Source organism: Phocoena phocoena, chromosome 20, assembly GCF_963924675.1.
Source record: "Phocoena phocoena chromosome 20, mPhoPho1.1, whole genome shotgun sequence".
NCBI classification, from domain to species: Eukaryota; Metazoa; Chordata; class Mammalia; order Artiodactyla; family Phocoenidae; genus Phocoena; species Phocoena phocoena.
Window position 1 is genome coordinate 14,768,229 of NC_089238.1, and position 21,926 is coordinate 14,790,154.

The following is a 21,926-nucleotide window of genomic DNA, read 5'->3' on the forward strand; positions in this document are numbered from 1 at the left end:
CGGAACAGATTCTTCCTCAGAGCCCCAGAAGGAACCAACCTTGCCAACAACTTTGTGGTTTTCAAGGCTCAAAAACTGAGAGAATAAGTTTCTGTTGTTTTAAGCCACCTAGTTTTGTGGTACTTGGTACTTTGTTACAGTAGCCCTAGAAAACTACTACAGAGAGGAACTTTGATCATGCATTATCTGGGATTTTTTGTTTATTTTTTGCATTACCTGTTTTAAAATATATTATTATAAAGGTTATCAAAAGGGTCTATCATTTATCCAATATGAATTCCTTCATGGTGGGTGAGGTCACAGTGACTACCAAAGGCCTTTCCACACTCCTTACAGTCATAAGGGCCTATCATTTATCCAATATGAATTCCTTCATGGCGGATGAGGTCAGAGCGACTACCAAAGGCTTTTCCACATTCCTTGCAGTCATAAGGTTTCTCACCAGTGTGAATTCTTTGATGTCGAGTAAGGTTTGAGCCTTTATTAAAAGCCTTTCCACATTCATTACATTCATATGGTTTTTCATCTGTATGAATTCTCTGATGTTGAATAAGTTCTGAGCTCTGAATAAAGGCCTTTCCACATTCTTTACATTCATAGAGTTTCTTGCCGGCATGAATTCTGTGATGGTTAGTAAGTGTTGAGGCACTACTAAAGGCCTTCTCACATTCCTTACACTTATAAGGTTTCTCACCAGTATGCATCCTGTGGTGCTGAATAAGCCTTGAATGTTGAGTAAAGGCTTTCCCACATTCCTTACATTCATAAGGTTTCTCACCGGTATGAATTCTCAGATGTGGAAAAAGTTGTGAACTCTTAGTAAAGGCTTTTCCACATACTTTACATTCATAGGGTTTTTCACCAGTGTGAATTCTCTGATGATCATTAAGGTTTGAGCAATAATTAAAGGCTTTTCCACATTCCTTACATTCATAGGGTTTCTCACCAGTGTGAATCCTCTGATGTTGAGAAAAATATGAACTACAACTAAAAGCCTTGCCACATTCTTTACACTCATAGGGTTTTTCACCAGTGTGAATCCTCTGATGTCGAGCAACAAGTGAGCCACGACTAAAGGATTTCCCACACTCCTTACATTCATAGTTTTTTTCAGCAGAATGAATCCTCTGATGTTGAACAAAGTGTGAGTTTTGATTAAAGGCCTTTCCACATATTTTACATTCACAGGGCTTCTCTTCATTAATAGTTTTTTGATGTGGAATAAGAAACGTGGGCTGAATAAAAGTGGGTATGTCTTCATGGGTAAACATCACTTGACTAAAATGTCTCTTCTTTAGAGAGAGTAACTTGGTCTCACACATGGATTCCAGATCTGGAAGAAAATAAAAAGGCATATGCTCATTTTTCCTATGCTGGGAAAGGTTAAACTTCTGAAAAAGAAATGCAAAGATTAAGCTGAAAATATTCGGGAAAGTAAATGCTTAGACAGTTCCCAAATATGGCTAGGCAATTTGTAAAATTGATAAGAAAAGCACAGACATTAAGGAGAAGCAACAGAGGAAGTTGAAGAGGGTTAATTAGGGAAGTAGATGACTCTATAATCCTGGTGTGGATCAGAATCACCTGCAACTTCAATGAATCCACACTATTCGGGGCCATCCTCCACATTAAACAGTGATTCTAATCATATATACATTTATATAAGCATATACTCATACACAGAGCGTCATACTATATGTTTTGTTATTTGTGGATAACTGTCATACCTATAGGACTACTGAGGAATAAATGTGTTGAAATGTATAAATGGGGGTGGGAGAGGGTCAGCAGCTCTAAGCAAAGGGTATGTTGTTGGCAAATTCACACTGGGGGACAGCCCTCAACAAGTCTAGGGTGCTGAATGAAACTGGTGAGAATGGAGGACACGTAAATTTCTTCTGTGAATAGAGCCTCATGTATGTAGGGGATTCACTGAAAATAGTTTGCCTTGGAATTCTGTGATGCTGATGCTGGGAAAGAGAAATGGAATCTTCAAGTCATGGCAGTTACTAAGAAGGGAGGAACCTTGAGTGTTAGAAAGAAGAGAGTAAGAATGAAACATTCTCTGTGAGAAAACAGGAACTCCATGTCAACATTTTCTGCCGCTCGGCATATGTCTGCTAATTACCATGAAAACACTGTAAGTATTGATTTGGGGCTTACAAATAAATCTTAGGGAATAAGTGAATTCATAAATAATCTGTGAGTAATGAGGGTCAACTGTATTTTTAATAAAAGGGGGGCATAATTTCTGTTAAAAATGGCAGACAGTATATGTAAATTTACCAATTCTTGTTCACGAATCCACAGGAAAATTATAATAAAAGCTTAACAAGGGGAAAGGAAAACCCCACTAGGACAAAAGATACTGGAGAAGAAACAGTAGCAATAAAACTTGGAAACTGGAAAGCCAATGGATGAGTGATAAGTGACTGCAGACTGGAGAATATCAAATTGAGCCAACAGTGGGTAAATTCCACAGTACTGATTCATGGTGCAAATCCCTACAAATGCACAAGAACTGGAGGCATCAGGCACTTCTAATAGTGGAGTGCAGAGAACAGTAAAAGCTGAAGGATGAATTCAAAGGCTGTATCTCCTCCCCATCCCACAGGACAGGATGATTATAGTTGTTCATTCTTACAGAAAACTAGAAATCTAGAAAAATGGAACCAGAGAAAATCTGGACTCAGGAACATCCAGCATAGCTGTGGGCATGGGTACTGAACTGAGAAGAAAGAATTAACAGAAAATATACATACTTGTGATACAAAAAATACATCTGGTCTTTGTTTCCAGTTCCTGGCAGAGCTTCAAAAACCACTGGAACTTCAAAAACCACTAGACTGTCTTTTGTTATTCACAAGTGACTTTTGATCATACCTGAATTTATGATAGGGAGGTGATTCACAATGGACCCTTAGTTTCAAGGGATGGGACTGGTCACCACTCCCCACATAATGACACCCCCAGTACAAAACTTGGCAAGGATTGGGGGAAGCTTCCTGGTTGGTGAACATATCTATGTACCAGAAGAGTACAATGTCAATAACACAAAGTGTGGGTAGTGAGAAGTAAAAGTGTTTTTGTATGTGATTGAAGTTAAATTGTTATCAACTTAAAACATACTGTTATATTTTTGAAAGCCCAATGATAACCACAAAGAAGATACCTTATAGAGATTACAGAAAAGAAAAATAAAAAGGATTCAAAGCATATCAATACAAAAAATCAAAGAAACAAAAGGAAGGCAGCAAGAGAGGAAAAGCGGGACAAAAGAACTACAAAAAGAACAGAAAACAACGAACAAAACAGCAATAGTAAATCCTTCAATAATAACTTTAAATGTAAATGGATTAAACTCTCAAATCAAAAGAGACTGGCTGAATGGAGAAAACAACAATATCCAATTATATGATGTCCTCCAGAGACCCACTTTAGATTTAAGAACACAGATAATGGCTGAAAGTGAAGGGATGGGAAAAGATAATCCATGCAAATGGTAACCTAAAGAGAGCAAGGGTGGCTATACTTACATCAGATAAAATAGACTTTAAGCTAAAACAGACTTTAAGCTAAAGCTGTCACAAAAAACAAACAAGGATATTATACAATGATAAAACGGTCAATTCACCAGGAAGCTATAACAATTATAAACGTACCTGCACCCAATATAAGAGCACTTAAGTATATTAAGCAAACATTGTCAAAACTGAATGGAGACATAGACAAAAATACAACAGCAGGACACTTCAATAGCCTACTTTCAATAATAGATAGAACAATCAGACAGTAAATCAAGAAAGAAAAGTGACTTGAACAATACCATAGGGCAAATGAACCTAGATGACATATATAGAATATTCCATTCAACAGCAGCAGAATATATTCTTATCAAGCATACATGGAACATTCCCTAGGATAGATGACATGTTAGTTCACAAAATAAGTCAAGAAATTTAAGATGGAAATCATATCAAGTATCTTTTCTGACTACAATGGAACAAAACTAGAAATCAACAGCAAAAGGAAAACTGGAAAATTAACAAATATGTGGAAATTAAAAACACACTTTTGAACAACCAATGGCCCAAAGAATTAGAAAATATCTTTAGACAAACAAAACCACTTATGGGATGTAGAAAAAGCAGTATGAAAATGGAATTTTATACTTCCTACATTGAAAAAGAAGAATTGCAAATATACAACCTAACTTTACATTTCAAGGAACAAACTAAACCCAAAGTTAGCAAAAGGAAGGAAATAATAAAGATTAGGGCAGAGATAAATGCAATAGAGAGTAGAAAAACAACAGAAAAGATCAATGGAACTAATAGTTGGTTTATTGAAAAGATAAATTGACAAACTTTTAGCTAGATTAAGAAAAAAAGAGAGGAGACTCAAATAAAATCAGAAATAAAAGAGACATTATAACTGATATAACAGAAATAAAAACTGTCATAAGAGAATACTATGAACAATTATACACCAAGAAACTGGATAAACTGAAGGAAACGGAAAAATTCCTAGAAACATACAACCTACCAAGACTGAATCATGAAGAAATAGAAAGTCATGAAGAAACAGAAAGTCTAAATAGAAAGTCTATAACTAGTAAGGAGACTGAATTAGTAATAAAAATCCTAGGCTCTTCTTTGTTGGGAGGTTCACTAGTGAATTCTACCACACATTATGCCAATCCTTCTCAAACTCTTCCAAAAAAACTGAAGAGCAGGGAAGACTTCCAAACTCATTTTATGAAGCCAGAATTACCCTCAGACCAAACCCAGACAAGGAAGTCACAGAAAAGAAAATTACAGGCCAACATCCCTGATGAATATAAATGCAAAAATTCTCAACAGCACACGAAAAGGATCATACATCATGACCAACTACGATTTATCTGTAGGATGCAAAGATGGTTCAACATACAAAAATCAATGTGATATACCACATTAACAGAATAAAGGATAAAAATCACACAATCATCTCAATAGATAAGAAGCATTTCATAAAATTCAACATCCTTTCATGATTAAAAACTCTCAACAAACTTAGAAGTAAAATTGTCCCTATTTGAAAATGACATAGAAAAAACCCTAAAGGCTCCACATAAAAACTGTCAGAATTAAATTTAGTTTTCAGTTGCAGGATACAAAACTATAGTGTTTCTATACACTAACAATAAACAATCTGAAAGGAAATCAGGAAAACAATTCCATTTATAATAGCATCAAAAGGAATTAAATACTTAGGAATAAACTTAACTAGGGAGATGAAAGACTTGTACAGTGAAAACCATAAAACATTGAAGAAATTAAAGATGACACTAAATGGAAAGTGATCTAGTGCTTGTGGACTGGAAAAGTTCATACTGTTAAAATTTAATCTACAGATTCAACGCAATCCCTATAAACATCCCAAAGGCATTTTTTACAGAAATATTAATAGAAAAAAAATTGGAAGAGCTAAAAATAATCTTTAGGAAGTGTAAGAAAGCTAATGGTATCACACTTTCTGATTTCAAAGTATAAAACAAAGCTACAGCAGTTAAAACAGTATGGTACTGGCATAAAGACAATCACATAAACCAATGAAACAGAATATGCTAAGCATGTTTTAAAGATTTATTTAACTCATTAATGAGAGGGCCAGAGGAATGATCAAGCTAGTTCCAATTATCTAGGAGAGACTGAGTTCATATGGTACCCTAAAGAATGCAGGAATAACATCACTAAGTTGGATACAAAAACGAGTTACTGTGTTATAGGATAATAAAACCATATCCTTCAGCTACCTTTTCCACCAGACAAATCATTCACAACTTATCAATCTTTTTAAATTTAACATCTAATTTTAAGAGAACCTGGTCCCTAATGAGTAGTAAATGGTAAGTGAAACAATGATACATTTCCCAAGATAATTAAATAATCCTCAAATGGACCCGATAGATGATACACTGGTATGACATTTGAAAGACATGAAGTATTTATCCTTTTGCATTATTTTCAATTTTAGATATAGACCCCAAAGTGGGGCATATGTATACCTGTTTAAGTAGTACCAGATGGCTGTAGAGAAAGGCAACACCACTGTATACTTTCACCAAAAGTGCATAAGAATTTCTTTGTCCCCACCCACAGTTGTCATTACCCAGCTTTCTACTTTCCTAGCCTAATAAGTGAAGTGATATTTCATTATTGCCTTCATTTGCATTTCTAATTATTAATAAGTATGAACATCTGGTGGGCTTATTAGCATTTTAGTCTTGTTAACCTTTATTGGTATTTTTATTGGGGTCACTAACTTCTTCCTCTTAATTAGCAAGTATCTTCTAGTCTACTGTGCATTAAATTTATCTATTGTGTCCTTCATTTAGCAGAAATCCTTAATTCTGATGTATTTCCAGTTCATGTTTTTGCTGTATGGTTTGTACTTTTGGAGTTTTATTTATTTATTTATTTTTAACAATATTTACTTAAAAGAAAAAGGGAAAAAGAAAAGCTTCAAAACCAGAGTGTGATGCCCTGTTAAGTATGTCTAATATGAATTCAAAGTACTGGAAAGCAATTTTACCAAAGGGCAATGTCACTAGGACATGTGGACTGTAATTACAAAAGAAATTTTGAAACATAAAGGTGCCCACGGAAAAGAATAAAGAGAGGGAACAACGGCAAGGACACAGAACAATGAGCAGGTGCTTTGAGAGTAAGGCTCTAAGAAATGACTTGGACATTGGCCCAGGGCTGAGGTGGATATCTAGCCAACAGTCTGGGTTCCGAAGGGTAAGAGTACAATTAGCAGGATTAGAGAAGGCACTGCTTCAACCTCCAAACAAGCCTCTAGTCCTCATTCCCAAGTGGATATGCTTTCCAGATTTCAATAAGGTCTCCTTGGGAGGATTAGCTCTCCGCTGTGTAGTAACGATACAGAATACCTAAGAGAACATGACCTATGATGGGGAAGATCCAATACAACCAACAGCTTTTGCACGTGTTGCTTTTTGGAGGGTCCTTGCTGCCACTTCCACGTTTCTTTGTTTGTTTTTAAAATATTTATTTATTTTGGCTGCACCAGGTCTTAGTTGCAGCACATGGGATCTTTAGTTATGGTATGCATGAGGGCTTCTTAGTTGCAGCACATGGACTCTTAGTTGAGGCATCCATGTGGGATCTAGTTCCCCAACCAGAGATTGAACCCGGGCTCCCTGCCTTGGGAGCACAGAGTCTTACCCACTGGAGCACCAGGGAAGTCCCCCACTTCCAGGTTTAATGTAATTCAGAGGCAAATCACCAATATAGTACTGCTTGAGCACTTCTCTGGCCTCAGACAAGCGGCCTACATCTTCAAAGCTTTCAGTTGCATCTCCACGAGCTTGTTCCAGCGGAACCTCTTCTCCACCAGGAAGCTCCTTAAGGAGGCAGGTGACATCACAGACTTGCCCGTGGATCACCAGCCACATGTCCTTCAGGGAGTTGCGCTTTGCCACCTCCTCCAATCAGTAAAAGGTAACTGAGGTCTCGACCCCCTTGCCCTTTCCCATTGCTGCTGCTTGCTTCCACAGTCGCCATTGGGCCTAAGCTCTTCTCCACCGCTATCCAGGTTTCCGCTGACAACTTCCTTGAGGTAGACTTCGTGCTCCTACTTTTGGAGTTTAAGGTGAGTTATCTTTCTTTATCTATTTTTCACAAAGATTTTCTCTTTAAAAAGTTTAAATATTAAAAAATTTCCTTTTTAAACAATAGTTTTACCTTTCACGTTATATATTTAATACTATTTAATTAATTATAAAAAAGTGGAAAAAGAATAAACAGAGATCATGTGGAAAAGTATGGGGTCAAGGAAAGATAGAGAAGGGAGTGAGTAAGCAAGTTGGTAGGGAGGAAAAGCAATAAGAGAGACACAGGGAAATAAAAACAAAAAAAGCAAAAATACTCCAGAGGCTAAGTAAACCTTGGATCTGAAAAATAAGGTGATATTAGATATTAAAAAATACAAACCAAAGAAATAAAGACACTCGTACTGGCATTATACCATAACAAGACAGTAGAGTGCTGAGAAAGACTCATATATGCGAATTTATTATCCAATAAAGATGGCACCAGAAATCAATGAAGAAAGCTCAATTCTTTTACAGATGATAGAGAGGAAAATGATTCAATTTATGGAGGAAAAAAATTCTGGATCCCTGCTTATAAAATATTTAAGGCTAGCTGAGACCTATGGAGGGCAAGGAAGGAGATTCACAAACTCTTGCCTAGGTTCCTAGAGCTTTGTTGAATCCAGAATTCTCTCTCAATGGAGGCATGGTCTAATTCTATCACTATCTCGATAGGTTACATCTACTTCCAAGGATCCAACAATTAATTTCTATTGAATCAATACCACTTATGTATTTTTTGACTGTTTTATAACTTTTTTCTGAGCTTCCTATTTGTTCTTCTTGTTTGCTGAATTCTACTTTGTAGAAATTATTTACAGAAATGTTCTAGCTCCCACATTAAACAATGAATTTCTTAATAAGTCTACATATTTTTTAAACTATGTAGCACCTAGCAGACTACTTGCACAAATTAAAAAATCAAACTTTTTTAGAAGACTGTTCCAAAATGTTAATTCTCCAGAAACTGATGTATAACTTTATTTTAACCTTAATCAAAATGTCAGCAGTTATTTTTATGTGTGTGTGAATATTAATAAGCTGATTCTAAAATTTATATAAGGACTTCCCTGGTGGCACAGTGGTTAAGAATTTGCCTGCCAATGCAGGGGACATGGGTTTGAGCCCTGGTCTGGGAAGATCCCACATGCCACAGAGATACTAAGCCCATGTGCCACAACTACTGAGCCTGCGCTCTACAGCCCGTAAGCCACAGATACTGAAGCCCGTGTACCTGAAGCCTGTGTTCTGCAACAAGAGAAGCCACCACAACAAGGAGCCCGTGCACAGCAACAAAGACACAACGCAGCCAAAAATTTAAAAATAAATTTATGAAAAATAGTTATAATAAAATAAATTAAATTTATATGAAAATTATCAAGAAGAAGCAGGAGAGCTTGCTCTGCCAAATAAGCCTTATTATAGACTACAGTACTTTTATAGTGTGATATTGGGACAAAGGTAGACAAGCCAACGGAACAGAATAAAGTTCAGAGACAGACTCACAGATATGGCAATACATGATTTATAACAAAGGTAGCATTATAGAGAAAGGGAAAAAGTCTTTTCAGTAAACATTGTCTCTGGTCAATTGGATATTTACATGGAAAAATAATGAAATTTGACCCCTACCTCATACTATAAACAAATATCAGCTCCAGGAAATTGGAGATCTAAATGTAAAAGGTAAAACAAAAAAGCTACTAGAATATAACACAGGAAGCATCTTCATGACTTTGGGGTAGGCAATGAGTCCTACACAGAACACAAAAAGCAACAACTATAAAGGAAAAGATAGATAAGCCTGACTACTTAAAATTAATAAAATCAAAAGACAGCACTAAAAGGATAAGAAAGTAAGCTATAAGGTGGTAGATGATATTTACAAAGACTCATATACAGAATATACAAAAAACTCCTTCAAATCACTAAGAAAAATTAAGACAACCTAATGAATAGAAGCAAGAAACTTAAATGGGCGAGTCACAGAACACACACACACACACACACACACACACACATACACTGGCAGAATGTCTAAAATTAAAAGGTCTAGCAATATCAAGAACTGGCAAGGGCTTCCCTGGTGGCGCAGTGGTTAAGAATCCACCTGCTAATGCAGGGAACACAGGTTCAAGCCCTGTTCCGGAAGGATCCCACATGCCACGGAGCAACTAAGCCCGTGGGCCACAACTACTGAGCCTGCTCTCTGGAGCCTGAGAGCCACAAATGCTGAGGTCCACATGCCTAGAGCCTGTGCTCCGCAACAAGAGAAGCCACTGCATTGAGAAGCCCGTGCACTGCAACAAAGAGTAGCCGCCACTTGCAGCAACTAGAGAAAGCCCACACGCAGCAACGAAGACCCAACGCAGCCATAAATAAATAAATTAAATAAAAAAAAAAAAAAAAAGAACTGGCAAGAATGCAGAGGAATAGCAACTTTCATACTGCTAGTGGAAGTATAAATTGGTATAACCACTTTGGAAAACTGGCATTATCTTTTAAAATTGAACCAACACATATCCTATTACCAGTAATTCCACTCCTGGGTATACACCCAAAAGAAATGTGTACACATATGCACCAAAGGAATGTTCACATAGCTAAAAACTGGAAAACAACCCAACGGTCAATAGTAAAAAGGACTTATTTATAATAATTAGCAATATATAATACACACTATAAAATATATTCATAGAATGGAATACAGCATAGCATTGAGAATGAACATCAGCTATATGCAATAACATGGGTGATGTGTCCCATAAACATAAAGTTGAGAAAAAACAAAGGCAAAAGTATAAATACTGTATGATTCCACTTATATTCAGCTCAGAAAAAGGCAAAATTATTTCACGGAGTTAGAAGTCAAGAGGAGGACAAAGAGGCTAGTGATTGGGAAAGGGCAGAAAGGATTCTAAGGTGCTAGTAATTTTCTATTACTTGTCTGAAGCAGTGGTTACATGGATGCATTCACTTGTAATTCTTCACACTATACAATCACTCGTGTAGTTTCCATATGTATGTTATATCTGAATTTTTTTTAATGGAAAAAAAAATCAAATGTTTGATAAATGAAACAATGAACTACTATCCAGGACAACCTGGTTAATGAAGTTAACAAATACTTAGAAAGTCAATAAAATGAAAACCAGTATTGGAACACATACACACAACACACACACACTTCTTAGGGTGGGAATATCTACTGTTAATACAAGTCTAAATGCAGCAGATCCTATGAAGGAATGAAATCTAAAAGGTGGGTAGAATAACTCTTAGAAATGACAAAGGAAGGTACTTGCTACATTGGACTGGGAATAAAGTATAAGAGAAAAAAAGCAAGATACCTCTTTTATGGAAGAGGGCTTGGGTTTTTGAGGGGAGTTTTCTGATAACATCTTATATAGGTAATACCTCCTCAGGTTCTGCTCCTGCTCTATCACCTCTCACTTACCTGAACAAAGGCCTCTCGTCAGCTCTCTGTCAACCATCCAGGGCTCTTTTCCTTGTTCCAATAAGGAGATCACAGTTGGCTTAGAACTGGAAAGTCCTGATCACAAGAAAAGACATGGGACATGATTATGCTGTTGGTGTCCCAGAAATCAGATCCGGTCCCTTGGTGATCAACAAAGAGATGCCCCTATAGGGAAGGACCAGAGAAAGATGAAGATGAACCTTCAGCCACAGCCCAGTGGAGCTGCCCATTTCCAACTCTTGCATTCCATTCCAACTCAACCATTCCTTGGGGAACAGAGTGCAGAAATTTTGCTGGTTACTTGAAATGTGTAATTCATAATGGAGAAAGGACACATTCCCAAGGGCAGACTCTGAATTTGGGGGGATAGTTACCCTTACCCACTGAAACCAGGTTGCTGAAATTCTCCAACATCACTTCTTTGTATAAATTCATCTGACCAGAGTCCAGGCACTCCCATTCCTCCTGAGAGAAGTATACAGACACATCCCTGAACATCACTGACCCCTGAAACAACAAACATGCTTTCACAATGGAAAGAGAGAAGAAAAAGATGATAGTAGATGAAGTGGTAGGGGGCTCTACATAAAAGGACAGAGATTATTAATCAAATCGAAGGAGCTGGAATCGATTAAATCAATATAAGACATATCTCCTATATACAGAGGGGTATGTCTAGGAATGTGCAAACAGAGTGGACTTTTCCAATGAGATGAAATAGCAAGCATGCAGTTCAGTGCCTGGCCACAGTAAAGTCTGCATAAATGAGAATTCCTTCCCATGTTCTATTTAAGCCCCAAGAGAGGGAAAAATGTGATGGACTTAAAAAAAAAAAAAAACAACCTTATGTTTTGGAGTAAAATTTCAGAATATCAGGGAAAAACAGAACTTTCTAAAAGCTTCTGTGGATCACATAAAAAATTTCAGGAATCAGAATGGCAATGGATTTCTCAACAGCACCATTTAAAACAAGAAAATGAAGTGATTCCTTTAATATTACAAAAGACAACAAATTCTGGCCGAGAATTCCACACACAGCCAAAGCTAGTATGAAGATTATATACAAAGCAAGACTAAATACCAAAATTGGTTTGCAATAGTAAGTCATGCTTTTTCCACTAAAAGGGGATGGAAGGGTGGTAATCCATGAGATAAGCTAAATTCTTAGAAGAATTCCTTGATCGGAAATTATGGCTTTGCATTTTGTTGTTGTATTTCCTGAAAATAACTTGGAGATGCTCCTGATTTGTCCACCTACTGCTTTGATTCCTTGGATACCACTCATTCTTTCACTTTAAGCAAAAACAAGTAATTGTTGCAGACGTCTCTGTATTTTGTAGCTGCCCTCTTGTAAGGCGCACTTTTCCCAAATAAAACAATTTTTAAAACCCATTTAAAAAAAAAAGAAAGATTAAATACCAAGTTAGTGTGACGATTAAATCAAGACAATTCTAGGGACTTCCGTGGCGATCCAGTGGTTAAGACTCCACACTTCCAATGTAGGGGGCGTGGGTTCGATCCCCGGTTGGGGAACTAAGATCCCACAAGTCATGTGGTGCGGCAAAAAAAAAAAAAGACAATTGTAGAACCATAGAGAATGAATGTTAAATTATCTCCTGTCTAGCTTTTCTTAGGAAACTACTGGCCTAAGTGTTCCATCAAAACTAGAGAGTAGATTAAGAAAATGAAAGGTATTATACTCTGAAACTAGAAAACTAACATGAGAATGGTGAACTAAGTCCAGTATAATTGTAAAAGGCAAGTCCCCGAACAATATCTAGACCTAGAGAGCAGACCTAGAGAGCAACACCTAGAAGAGGAGGATAGAGGACTATAGTAAAGAAACTGACTACTGAGTGAAGAGGAGTTCAGATTAAAGAAACAAAGCAGCTTAGTAGGTCCCCCTTTTCACACTGTAAGCTTCTAGCTTGGAGCAAACCTGAGCTCAGAGAAAAGGCTTTAAATGAAATTTGCACATTATTATGCTCAACTAGAGGTTGTAATTAGTAAAATGAGACTGATCTTGTGACTGAAAATAACCAAAGAATACCAAAGAGTGATCAAAACAATTATAGGGACTACACAAGCTTTTATTCAGGGCAACAAAAACATTAGCCATAGAGTTGAGAGTGGAAATTATAGGGAAAGAAAATCCTTTTGCTTGCTCCCTATGGAGTCCTGCTTATTTCAAAGTGTTGGTTATAAGTTGATTTGATTTTCCAGGTACACAGTCATAGCATCTGCAGAAAGTAATAATCTTACACTCTTTTCTAATTTTTAACCTAATTTTTCCTCTTGTCTAAGTGCTTTGGTTAATACCTATAGAACAATGTTAAATAACATTGGTAATGCTGTATACCCTTGTCTTTTTCTGATTTTACCTGGAATGTTTCAGATATTTCCTGATTAAACATTAGGTTAGCTTCTAAGAACAAAATTCATTTTATTCCTTTTAAAATTTATTTTCCACTACAGTATACTACCTCCCTAGAGTTACTCCCATTAATATTGGGCAATAATCTTCATTACAGAGATGGTGAGTGTAATTAGAGGTTGACGGGGGAGGGGAACCAGATGCTCTGTTTGGGCTTCGGCAAAGGAGAATGGATTAGGAAAGACTCAGCCCTTTTCCGAAGAAATTCAGATAGAAAGGCCTTACACTGAACAGACTTGGGGAGACTGATTCTCATCCTGGTTTTCTTTGGCTCTGTACCAAACACACATTTTTAAAATTGAGAGTTCCAAATTTAGTTTCAGCTCCCAATTTATACCTTCAGAAAACACAATCCCTATTCTGAGTCCTCTACCTTGGTACACTCTAATTTTCAGATATGAGAATCATAAAGTGAACTGAGAGCCTTATGATTTGGTGAGCTCCCCAAGATTAGAAGTGTTGAAACGTAACTGAATAAAGATATTTTTTTCTACCAGTTAAAGGAAGAACCCCACAACTCTAGCTACCTGCCATGCCCTCCACTCCTGTCCTGAAACAAGGCAAAGTTCTTTTGCCTAATATTGCTTTGATTTTAGCTACAAGTATTAACTCTAAAAACCAAAAAGAGAGTAAGAGACCAAAAAAAAAAAAGGGGAGAAATTATAACCTATGTATAATTAGAGCCTAAGAAGAAGAGAGAGAATGAAGCAGGGCAATCTTTTAAGATGGCTGAGGATATTCCTGAATACCTATCCACAAATTTAAAAAGCTGAACAAATTCCAAGCAGATAAATAAAAAGAAATGCACATTTAGGCACATCATACTTGAGTTACAGAAAGCCAAAAACAGAGTGACAGTCTTAAAAACAGCCAGAGGAAGAAAAGTCAAATTACCTCAAATGAGGAGCTAGAATAATTAAAAATAGGTTAAGTAAATAAACGGGATTATCGCTTTAAATATAAATATAGAATATTTACATAACCTTGGGACAGGGAAGGATTTCCTAAATAAGATACAAAAAGATACCACCAAGGGAAAAATATTTGATAAAAAATTAGGGGGACTTCCCTGGTGGTGCAGTGGTTAAAAACCCGCCTGCCAATGCAGTAGACACGGTTCGAGCCCTGGTCCAGGAAGATCCCACATGCTGCAGAGCAACTAAGCCTGTGCACCACAACTACTGAGCCTGTGCACCACAACTACCGAAGCCTGTGTGCCCTAGAGCCCACGCTGTTAACTATTGAAGCCCGCGTGCCTAGAGCCCGTGCTCTGCAACGAGAGAAGCCACAGCAATGAGAAGCTGTGCACCGCAATAAAGACTCAACGCAGCCAAAAATAAAAAAGTATATAATAAAAAAGTCAGATTTTATTCGTAAAACTACCTTAAGGGAAGTGATAAAACAATCCAGATAGTAGAAAAATATAATCAATAAAGGATCCATATCCAGAAAATATAAAGAATTCCCATGAATCAATAAGAGATAATCCAGGGACTTCCCTGGTGGCGCAGTGGCTAAGAATCCCCCTGCCAATGCAGGGGACACAGGTTCTTGGTCCGGAAAGATCCCACATGCCACGGAGCAACTAAGCCCATGAGCCACAATTACTAAGGCCTGAGCTCTAGAGCCTGTGAGCCAGAATTACTGAGCCTGCATGCCACAACTACTGAAGCCTGCCCGCCTAGAGTCCGCGCTCTGTAACAAAGAGAAGCCACTGCAATGAAAAGCCCGTGCACCACATGAAGAGTAGCTCTCCGCAACTAGAGAAAGCCTGTGTGCAGCAATGAAGACCCAACGGAGCCAAAAATAAAATAAATAAATAATTTATATATTAAAAAAAAGATAATCCAAGAGCAAAATAAAAGATTTCAACAGGTGTGTTACAAAAGAAGAAACCCTGATAACCAATAAACATATGAAGTGGTGTTCAATCTCATTAATCATGGAAATCGCAACTCAAACCTACATGCATCTATGTGTATGTGTGTTTGTACAAATAAATATTTTAAATAAGTGTTGAAAGATTTCATGTCTGACACAGCTCATCTGACGAATAAACCATAACTCATTCACAAAAAAAGTGTATCTTTGAAAAATGGTATTTACAAAGATCATTTGACAACACAGGAGAATGATACTTTTTAGTGAAAATGTAGGATATAAAATGATAAATGAAGCATAATCTGATATCGGAAAAATAATGAAAATATACCAAAATGTTAACACTAGTTATTTGAGTGGTCTCATTTCATTTTTTCTTGGTAATCTGTGTTTTTAAAATCTCTAAAATAATCATGCTTTTATTTTAAAGTCATAATAAATATTGCATTTAAAAAGAAGAAAATTTGGGACTTCCCTAGCGGTCCAGTGGTTGGGACTTCGCCTTCCAACGTAGGGGGTGTGGGTTCGACCCCTGGTGGGGAAGCTGGGATGCCACATGTCTTGCAGCCAAAAAACCAAAGCATAAAACAGAAGCAATATTGTAACAAATTCAATAAAGACTTTGAAAATTGTCCACATCAAAAAAAAATCTTAAAAAATTAAAAATATAAAATATAAAAATAAAAATAAGAAAACATGGCAAACAGAAGTGGAGCCATTTTCCAAATAAGTAAACATTAGGTATATGGGAGTTATTGTGCTTCAGTAGCAGGCTCAACTATCCTTTTCTCCAGTGGGAAAATTATAGGAACCTATAATCAAACGGCATCTTTATTAAGCATTAACTTTCAGAAGAACGAAAGAAAAGAGGAAACCCCAACATACCCTGAAAACTGCTTGTATAAGTTCAGCATGCATTGTTTCCTTCTCTTCTGCGCCTCACCTGGAGAAGGATAGAACTTGGAAAGTAGAAAGTCATCGTAAGACACCAGGTTCTTCTTGTTGCTCAAACTGGTCAGGTCACAGGTCAGCCCCATCCCCATCCCCCAGCACAAAAGCGAATGAGATCAGAGGAATGGGGCGTCCCGTCCAATCCCAGTGTCTCAGGAGAAAGCTGAGGTTACTGCTGTTGAGGTCAATAATCTAACAAAACCTCACAGAGAATTCCTAAGGACAGAGTTCTGGAGTAACAATCGCACAGCTGACAGGAGCCTCATACCCATACACACAGTGCCACATACCTTAAGCAGTCATTCTTAAAACAAGGGAACACGCACTCCACATCCGCACACAGAGCCAAACATGGTATCACAGATACAATCGCAAATTCAACACGGAATACATACACTCGCACAGTCGCAAGTACCCCAGTGTCTTGGGGTCACAAGCACACACCACCATAGGGGGACATAGTCACAATTCCACAATGATAGGCATCCTATATCTGCACACGGGTCGCATAACCTCCCCCTTCTCACGCCGCTCCGCCCGCACAGGCCCAAGTACCGAGCTCCATATCGGCCTCCGGTCTCCTCAACTTAGGCCTTTCGGGTCCCCGGGGGTCCGAACCTGCAGAGCTGAAGCAGTTCCCCCAGGGGCCCACGATCTCACCTCAAGGATCTAACGCTCCCGCCAGGCGTGATGAAAAGTTCGAGTTCCCGCGAGAAAAGCGACGGGCTGCCGGGCCCTCTGGGAAATGTGGTCCACAGCGAGCCCCACGGCCGATTCCTCTCAGCGCCCTCGCTGGGTCCACCCGAAACGACTGCTCCTGCAACTTTCAGAGTTTAGCCAGGTCTCAGAGTTGCAGTTCGCGGTAACTCGGCACGCTTGGGCTCAGCCACCAGATCAGACCTAGCCCACCCGCCTCCCTCGCACAGGAAACTCCGGCTCCGTTCTGGCCGGAAGTTGAGTCGGGCCGTGAGGGCTTCTGGGAGGTGTTGTGTAGTGGAACTTCCGTTGGGAGGCAGGCGCGGAGGGTTGGTTCGGCATTACCGGCACCTGGCTCGGGCCATCGTGCGTGTCACCTTCACCCAGCCTCCCAGAAACTGCGCGCTACATGCGCACTCGGGCGTTTCCGACAGGTGACGCTACCGCGTCCCCGGAGCGGGACTTGAAGGAGGACCTCAAGCAATCTGGGCTGAACCAGCGCGCGCCGCTGTCGGGGCGGAGCCTTTAAGGAGGCCCCGAGGATCTGGAGTAGTGGCAGTGCAGAGTGCTCGGGGTGGGAGTACGCTCCTGGAGCGTGGCTGGAGTTGTTAGAACAAGAAACTGGTGGAGAGTTAGTCTGTGTGTGATTATGATGGTCTGTGAGGTTGTGATCCTGTGTGTATGTGATTGTGATGATGCGACAGTGATGGGGGTGTGGTTGTGTTGAGTGTGGTGGAGTAATTGTGATGGGATATTTTTGTCATGGTGATGTTTGTAATTGTCTGTGATTTATGATAACGTGTGTGGTGTTGTCTCTGATTGTCAGGTAGATGTGCAGTGTGTGTGAGTGTGGAGGTGTTTGCAATTGTGATATGTGTAGTGGTTCTTGTCTTACCACATTTGACTTTTGTGTAGCCATTGGCATAATTGGTAACCGCTTGAAAAAATTTTCTATATTTGGTTTCACGTGGTCTTTCCTCCCCACTGGCTACTCTTTCTTAGTCCCCTTTGCTGCCCTTTTTTTCCCCCAGCAGTTCTTGGCCCGGTTCTGTTGCTCTCCAGTTTCCCTTGGTGATCTTTTCCAGTTTTATTATTTCATCTTCCTGTGTCTTCTTTTATTATATGTATTAGTTATTGTAATCATAATAATGCTGCCTAACAAACCACTCTTAAACTCAGTGGCATGAAACAGCACACATTTATTCTCCTGTTCACAGGTTTGCAGGTTCTGTGTTCAGCTTATCTAGGCTGGGCTTGCCTGGGTGGCTGGACTGCAGAATCGATTCAAACCTGCTCCACGTGTGTTCTTTCTGCAGCTCAGGCTAAAAGGACAGTGGTTACCAGGACGTGTTCTGGTGGATCACCAGAGTGCAAGACTGATCATAAAAACACCCTTAAAAACCTCTGCTCCCTAGTATACTAATATTAGGTTAGCCAGAGCTATTCAGGTGCCTAAGTGTAACATTAATTACACGCAGTCAGAAGGCAAGGCAAAGTTAAATGGCAAAAAGTGTGAATATGTAATCCTCTTAGAAGGGCGTGAAACATTGGGACCAAGATTCCAATCTACGACATTAAGAAACATGCCTCTTTATCCTGGTGAATGTCTTTTGGTCCATGTTCTCTTTTGTCTGATAATATTGCTTTTCGTGTTTTGTTATTGTATTTTCCAGGAATTTCATTTTACAACCCCTTCCCTTTATGTCTTTATACTTCAGGTCTGTCTCTTGTTAAGAGCATATTGCTGGGCTTTTCCTCTTTTTATCCTGTTTGACTGTTATTTTAATAGGTGAGTTTAATTCATTTACATTTATTTTGATTGCTGATAAAAATTTGTTTTATGTTCTATTATGCCTTCTTTTTTATTGTGCAGGTTTACCTTATCCCCATTTCTTTCTCCAATGCTTTGGTTTCTTATCCTTGAATTTTTAAATAATTAATTAATTAATTTTTGGCTGCGTTGGGTCTTTGTTCCTGCGCGTGGGCTTTCTCTAGTTGTGGTGAGCGGGGGCTACTCTTCGTTGTGTGGTGCGCGGGCTTCTCATTGCAGTGGCTTCTCTTGTCTCAGAGAACGGGCTCTAGGGCATGCGGGCTTCAGTAGTTTTGGCTTGTGGGCTGTAGAGCGCAGGCTCAGTAGTTGTGGTGCATGGGCCTAGTTGCTCCATGACGTGTGGGATCTTCCTGGACCAGGGCTCGAACCCGTGTTCCCTGCATTGTCAGGCGGATTCTTAACCACTGTGCCACCAGTGAAGCCCTCTTATCCTTGAATTTTTAACATGCATGTTTAACAAAACCCTAACTTAAGATTTTAGAACACTTGCCAACTCCAAACTGCCCACCCATTTCTATGTTATTCTTATCTGATATTTTGCTTTCTTCTAATTTTAATTACCCCAAATTAGTATTTATTCATTTGCTCAATATGTACAGCTGACCTTTGAACAACGTGGGGGTCTGATTCCCTCCTCACCCCTTGCAATCAAAAATCTAAGTAGAACTTTACAGTTGGCCCTCTGTATCCTAGGTTCTGCAGCTGCAGATTCAACCAACCTCAAATCGTGTAGTAGTACTGTAGTATGTTTTTACTGAAAAAGAAATCTGCCTGTAAGTGGACCCACGCTGTTCAAACCCATGTTGTTCAAGGGTACACTCTGTGTGTGTGTATTTTTTTAATTGTGGTAAAATAGAGATAACATCACATGACATAAAATTTGCTATCATAATATCTGTACCCCTATGTTCATTGCAACAATATTCACAATAGCCAAGATATGGAAACATCTATCCATTAACAGATGAGTGGGTAGAGAAAATGTGGCATATATGTACATTGGAATATTATTCAGCCTTAAGAAAGAAGGAAATCCTGCCATTTGTGACAACATGGATGAACCTTTAGGACATTATGCTAAATGAAATAAGCCAGTTACAGGACAAATACTACATGATTCTTTTACATGAGGTATTGAAAATAATCAGACTCAAAGAAGCAGAGAGTAGAATGGTGGTTGCCAGGGGCTGGGAGAGAGGGAAATGGGGAATTGTTTTCCAATGGGTACAAAGTTTCTGTTATGTAAGATGAATAAGTTCTAGAGCCCTGTACAACATAGTACCTATATTAACAAAGTGGTATTATGCACTTTAAAATACGTTGAGAGTAGATCTCATGTTAGCTGTTCTTACTGGAAAAAAACCACAAAACACAAGGAAGTTTTTGGAGGTGATGGATATGTTTAGTACCTTGGTTATGGTACTGGTATTAACAGATGTATGCATATGTCCAAACTGATCAGGATATATACATTAGATTTGTGCAGTTTTTTTGTGTATCAGATATACCTCAATAAAGGCAAAAAAAATACACAAAAATTTTACCATCTTACCAACCATTTTTAAGTGTTCAGTTCAGTGGCATTACATCCATCATGGCTGTGCCACCATCACCATCTGTTTATCCATAGAACTCTTTTTATCTTGCAAAACAGAAACTGTACCCACTAAACAATAACTCCCCATTCCTTCAGTCCCCCAGTTCCAGACAACCACCATTCTACTTTCTGTCCCTATGAATTTGACTTTACCTCATTATGTACTCCGTGTACCAGATCTTACAGTATTTGTCCTTTTGTGACTGGTTTATTTAACGTAGCATAATGTCCTCAAGGTTCATCCATGTTAAAGCATGTGTCAGAATTTTCTTCCTTGTTAAGCCTGAATAATATTTCATTGATTGTATATACCACACTTTGTTTATCCATTTATCTGTCAATGGAAAATTGGATTGTTTGTTTCTTTTGACTATTGCAAATAATGCTGCTACAAACATGTGTGTACAAATACCTGTTTGAGTCCTTGCTTTCAGTTCTTTTAGGTATATATCCACAAGTGGAATTTATGGATCATATAGTAATTCTATTCTTAATTTTTTGACTGCCATACTGTTTTCCCTAGTGGCTATACCAGTTTATCAACATATTTTTTGAGCACCTACTATCAGTGGCAAAAAGACAAAAATAAATCCCTGTTTTCATGTATTTTATATGAGGGGGTGGAAAGACAATATGCATGATAAATTATATAATTTGTTAGTGATAATTGCCATTCAAAAAAAATAGAAACTGTGTGAGGGACAGTAGGAGTATATCCCAAGCATAACACTTCTCAAAATTTATTATAATTGAATGTTTTCTGTTTTATTATTTCTTTTCTGTCATTCAGAGTAAGGATTAGTCTACTCTCTTGTGTATCATTTTTTTCACCATAGATGATAAATTAATGTCATGTGACAACGTCACTGTGACATGAGTATAATTCTCATTTCAAATAACGAGTATGGGAGTTCTGTGTTACAACTCTCGTTTATCTCAGTTGTCAAGATAGATAGGAAATGGAATAGCTGGACTTTTAATGCACCTCTCTTTCACACCAGATCTGGGGTTGATGAAAATCTAAATGTTTTTTGACTCAGCTTTATATCTGTCACTGCATCAGGCCTACACCTTTATGATCACGAAAGATATTTGAGGAGCAGACATTATGTGAACATCACTATTGTATTCACTTTGTTTCTAGACTCTTGGTGTTTCTATTGGTTCAACCTGAGTTGCTGAGTCTTTGAGTTTTCTTCCAGACTCCTGCTGTCTCAGCATCTCTGGTCAGTGACTCCAGGGACTGTGAATTACAAGCAAGGAAGCTAATTGTTTGGGACTGTATTAATTATCTATTACTGTGTAATAAGGTACCTCAAAATTTAGTGGCTTAAACAACAATAAACATATATTAAACAACAATAAACATTTATTATCTCAGTTTTTGGGGAGTGGAGA

At 38.3% G+C, this 21,926-nt stretch overlaps 1 protein-coding gene and 1 pseudogene across 1 annotated transcript; both read right to left on the minus strand.

Moving 5' to 3' along the window:
* Window positions 1–340: 340 nt before the first annotated feature.
* On the minus strand, window positions 341–16,419 carry LOC136141232 (zinc finger protein 829). The gene is made up of 4 exons (XM_065899420.1): window positions 16,339–16,419; window positions 11,519–11,645; window positions 11,118–11,213; window positions 341–1,333 (listed from the first exon to the last, which is right to left on the minus strand). Exons 1-4 carry the CDS (start codon window positions 16,369–16,371, stop codon window positions 354–356), a joined length of 1,236 nt encoding a protein of 411 aa, XP_065755492.1. The 5' UTR covers window positions 16,372–16,419; the 3' UTR covers window positions 341–353.
* On the minus strand, window positions 6,843–7,571 carry LOC136140818 (cytochrome b5 type B-like; annotated as a pseudogene).
* Window positions 16,420–21,926: the final 5,507 nt, after the last annotated feature.

Excerpts from the sequence above, each read along its gene's own strand:
- LOC136141232 (XM_065899420.1), bottom strand. The coding sequence starts at position 16,371 with ATGCATGCTGAACTTATACAAGCAGTTTTCAGG. Across the intron at positions 11,646-16,338 it reads TTATACAAGCAGTTTTCAGG|GGGTCAGTGATGTTCAGGGA; the intron begins GTATGTTGGGGT and ends TTGTTGTTTCAG. Across the intron at positions 1,334-11,117 it reads GACGAGAGGCCTTTGTTCAG|ATCTGGAATCCATGTGTGAG; the intron begins GTAAGTGAGAGG and ends ATTTTCTTCCAG.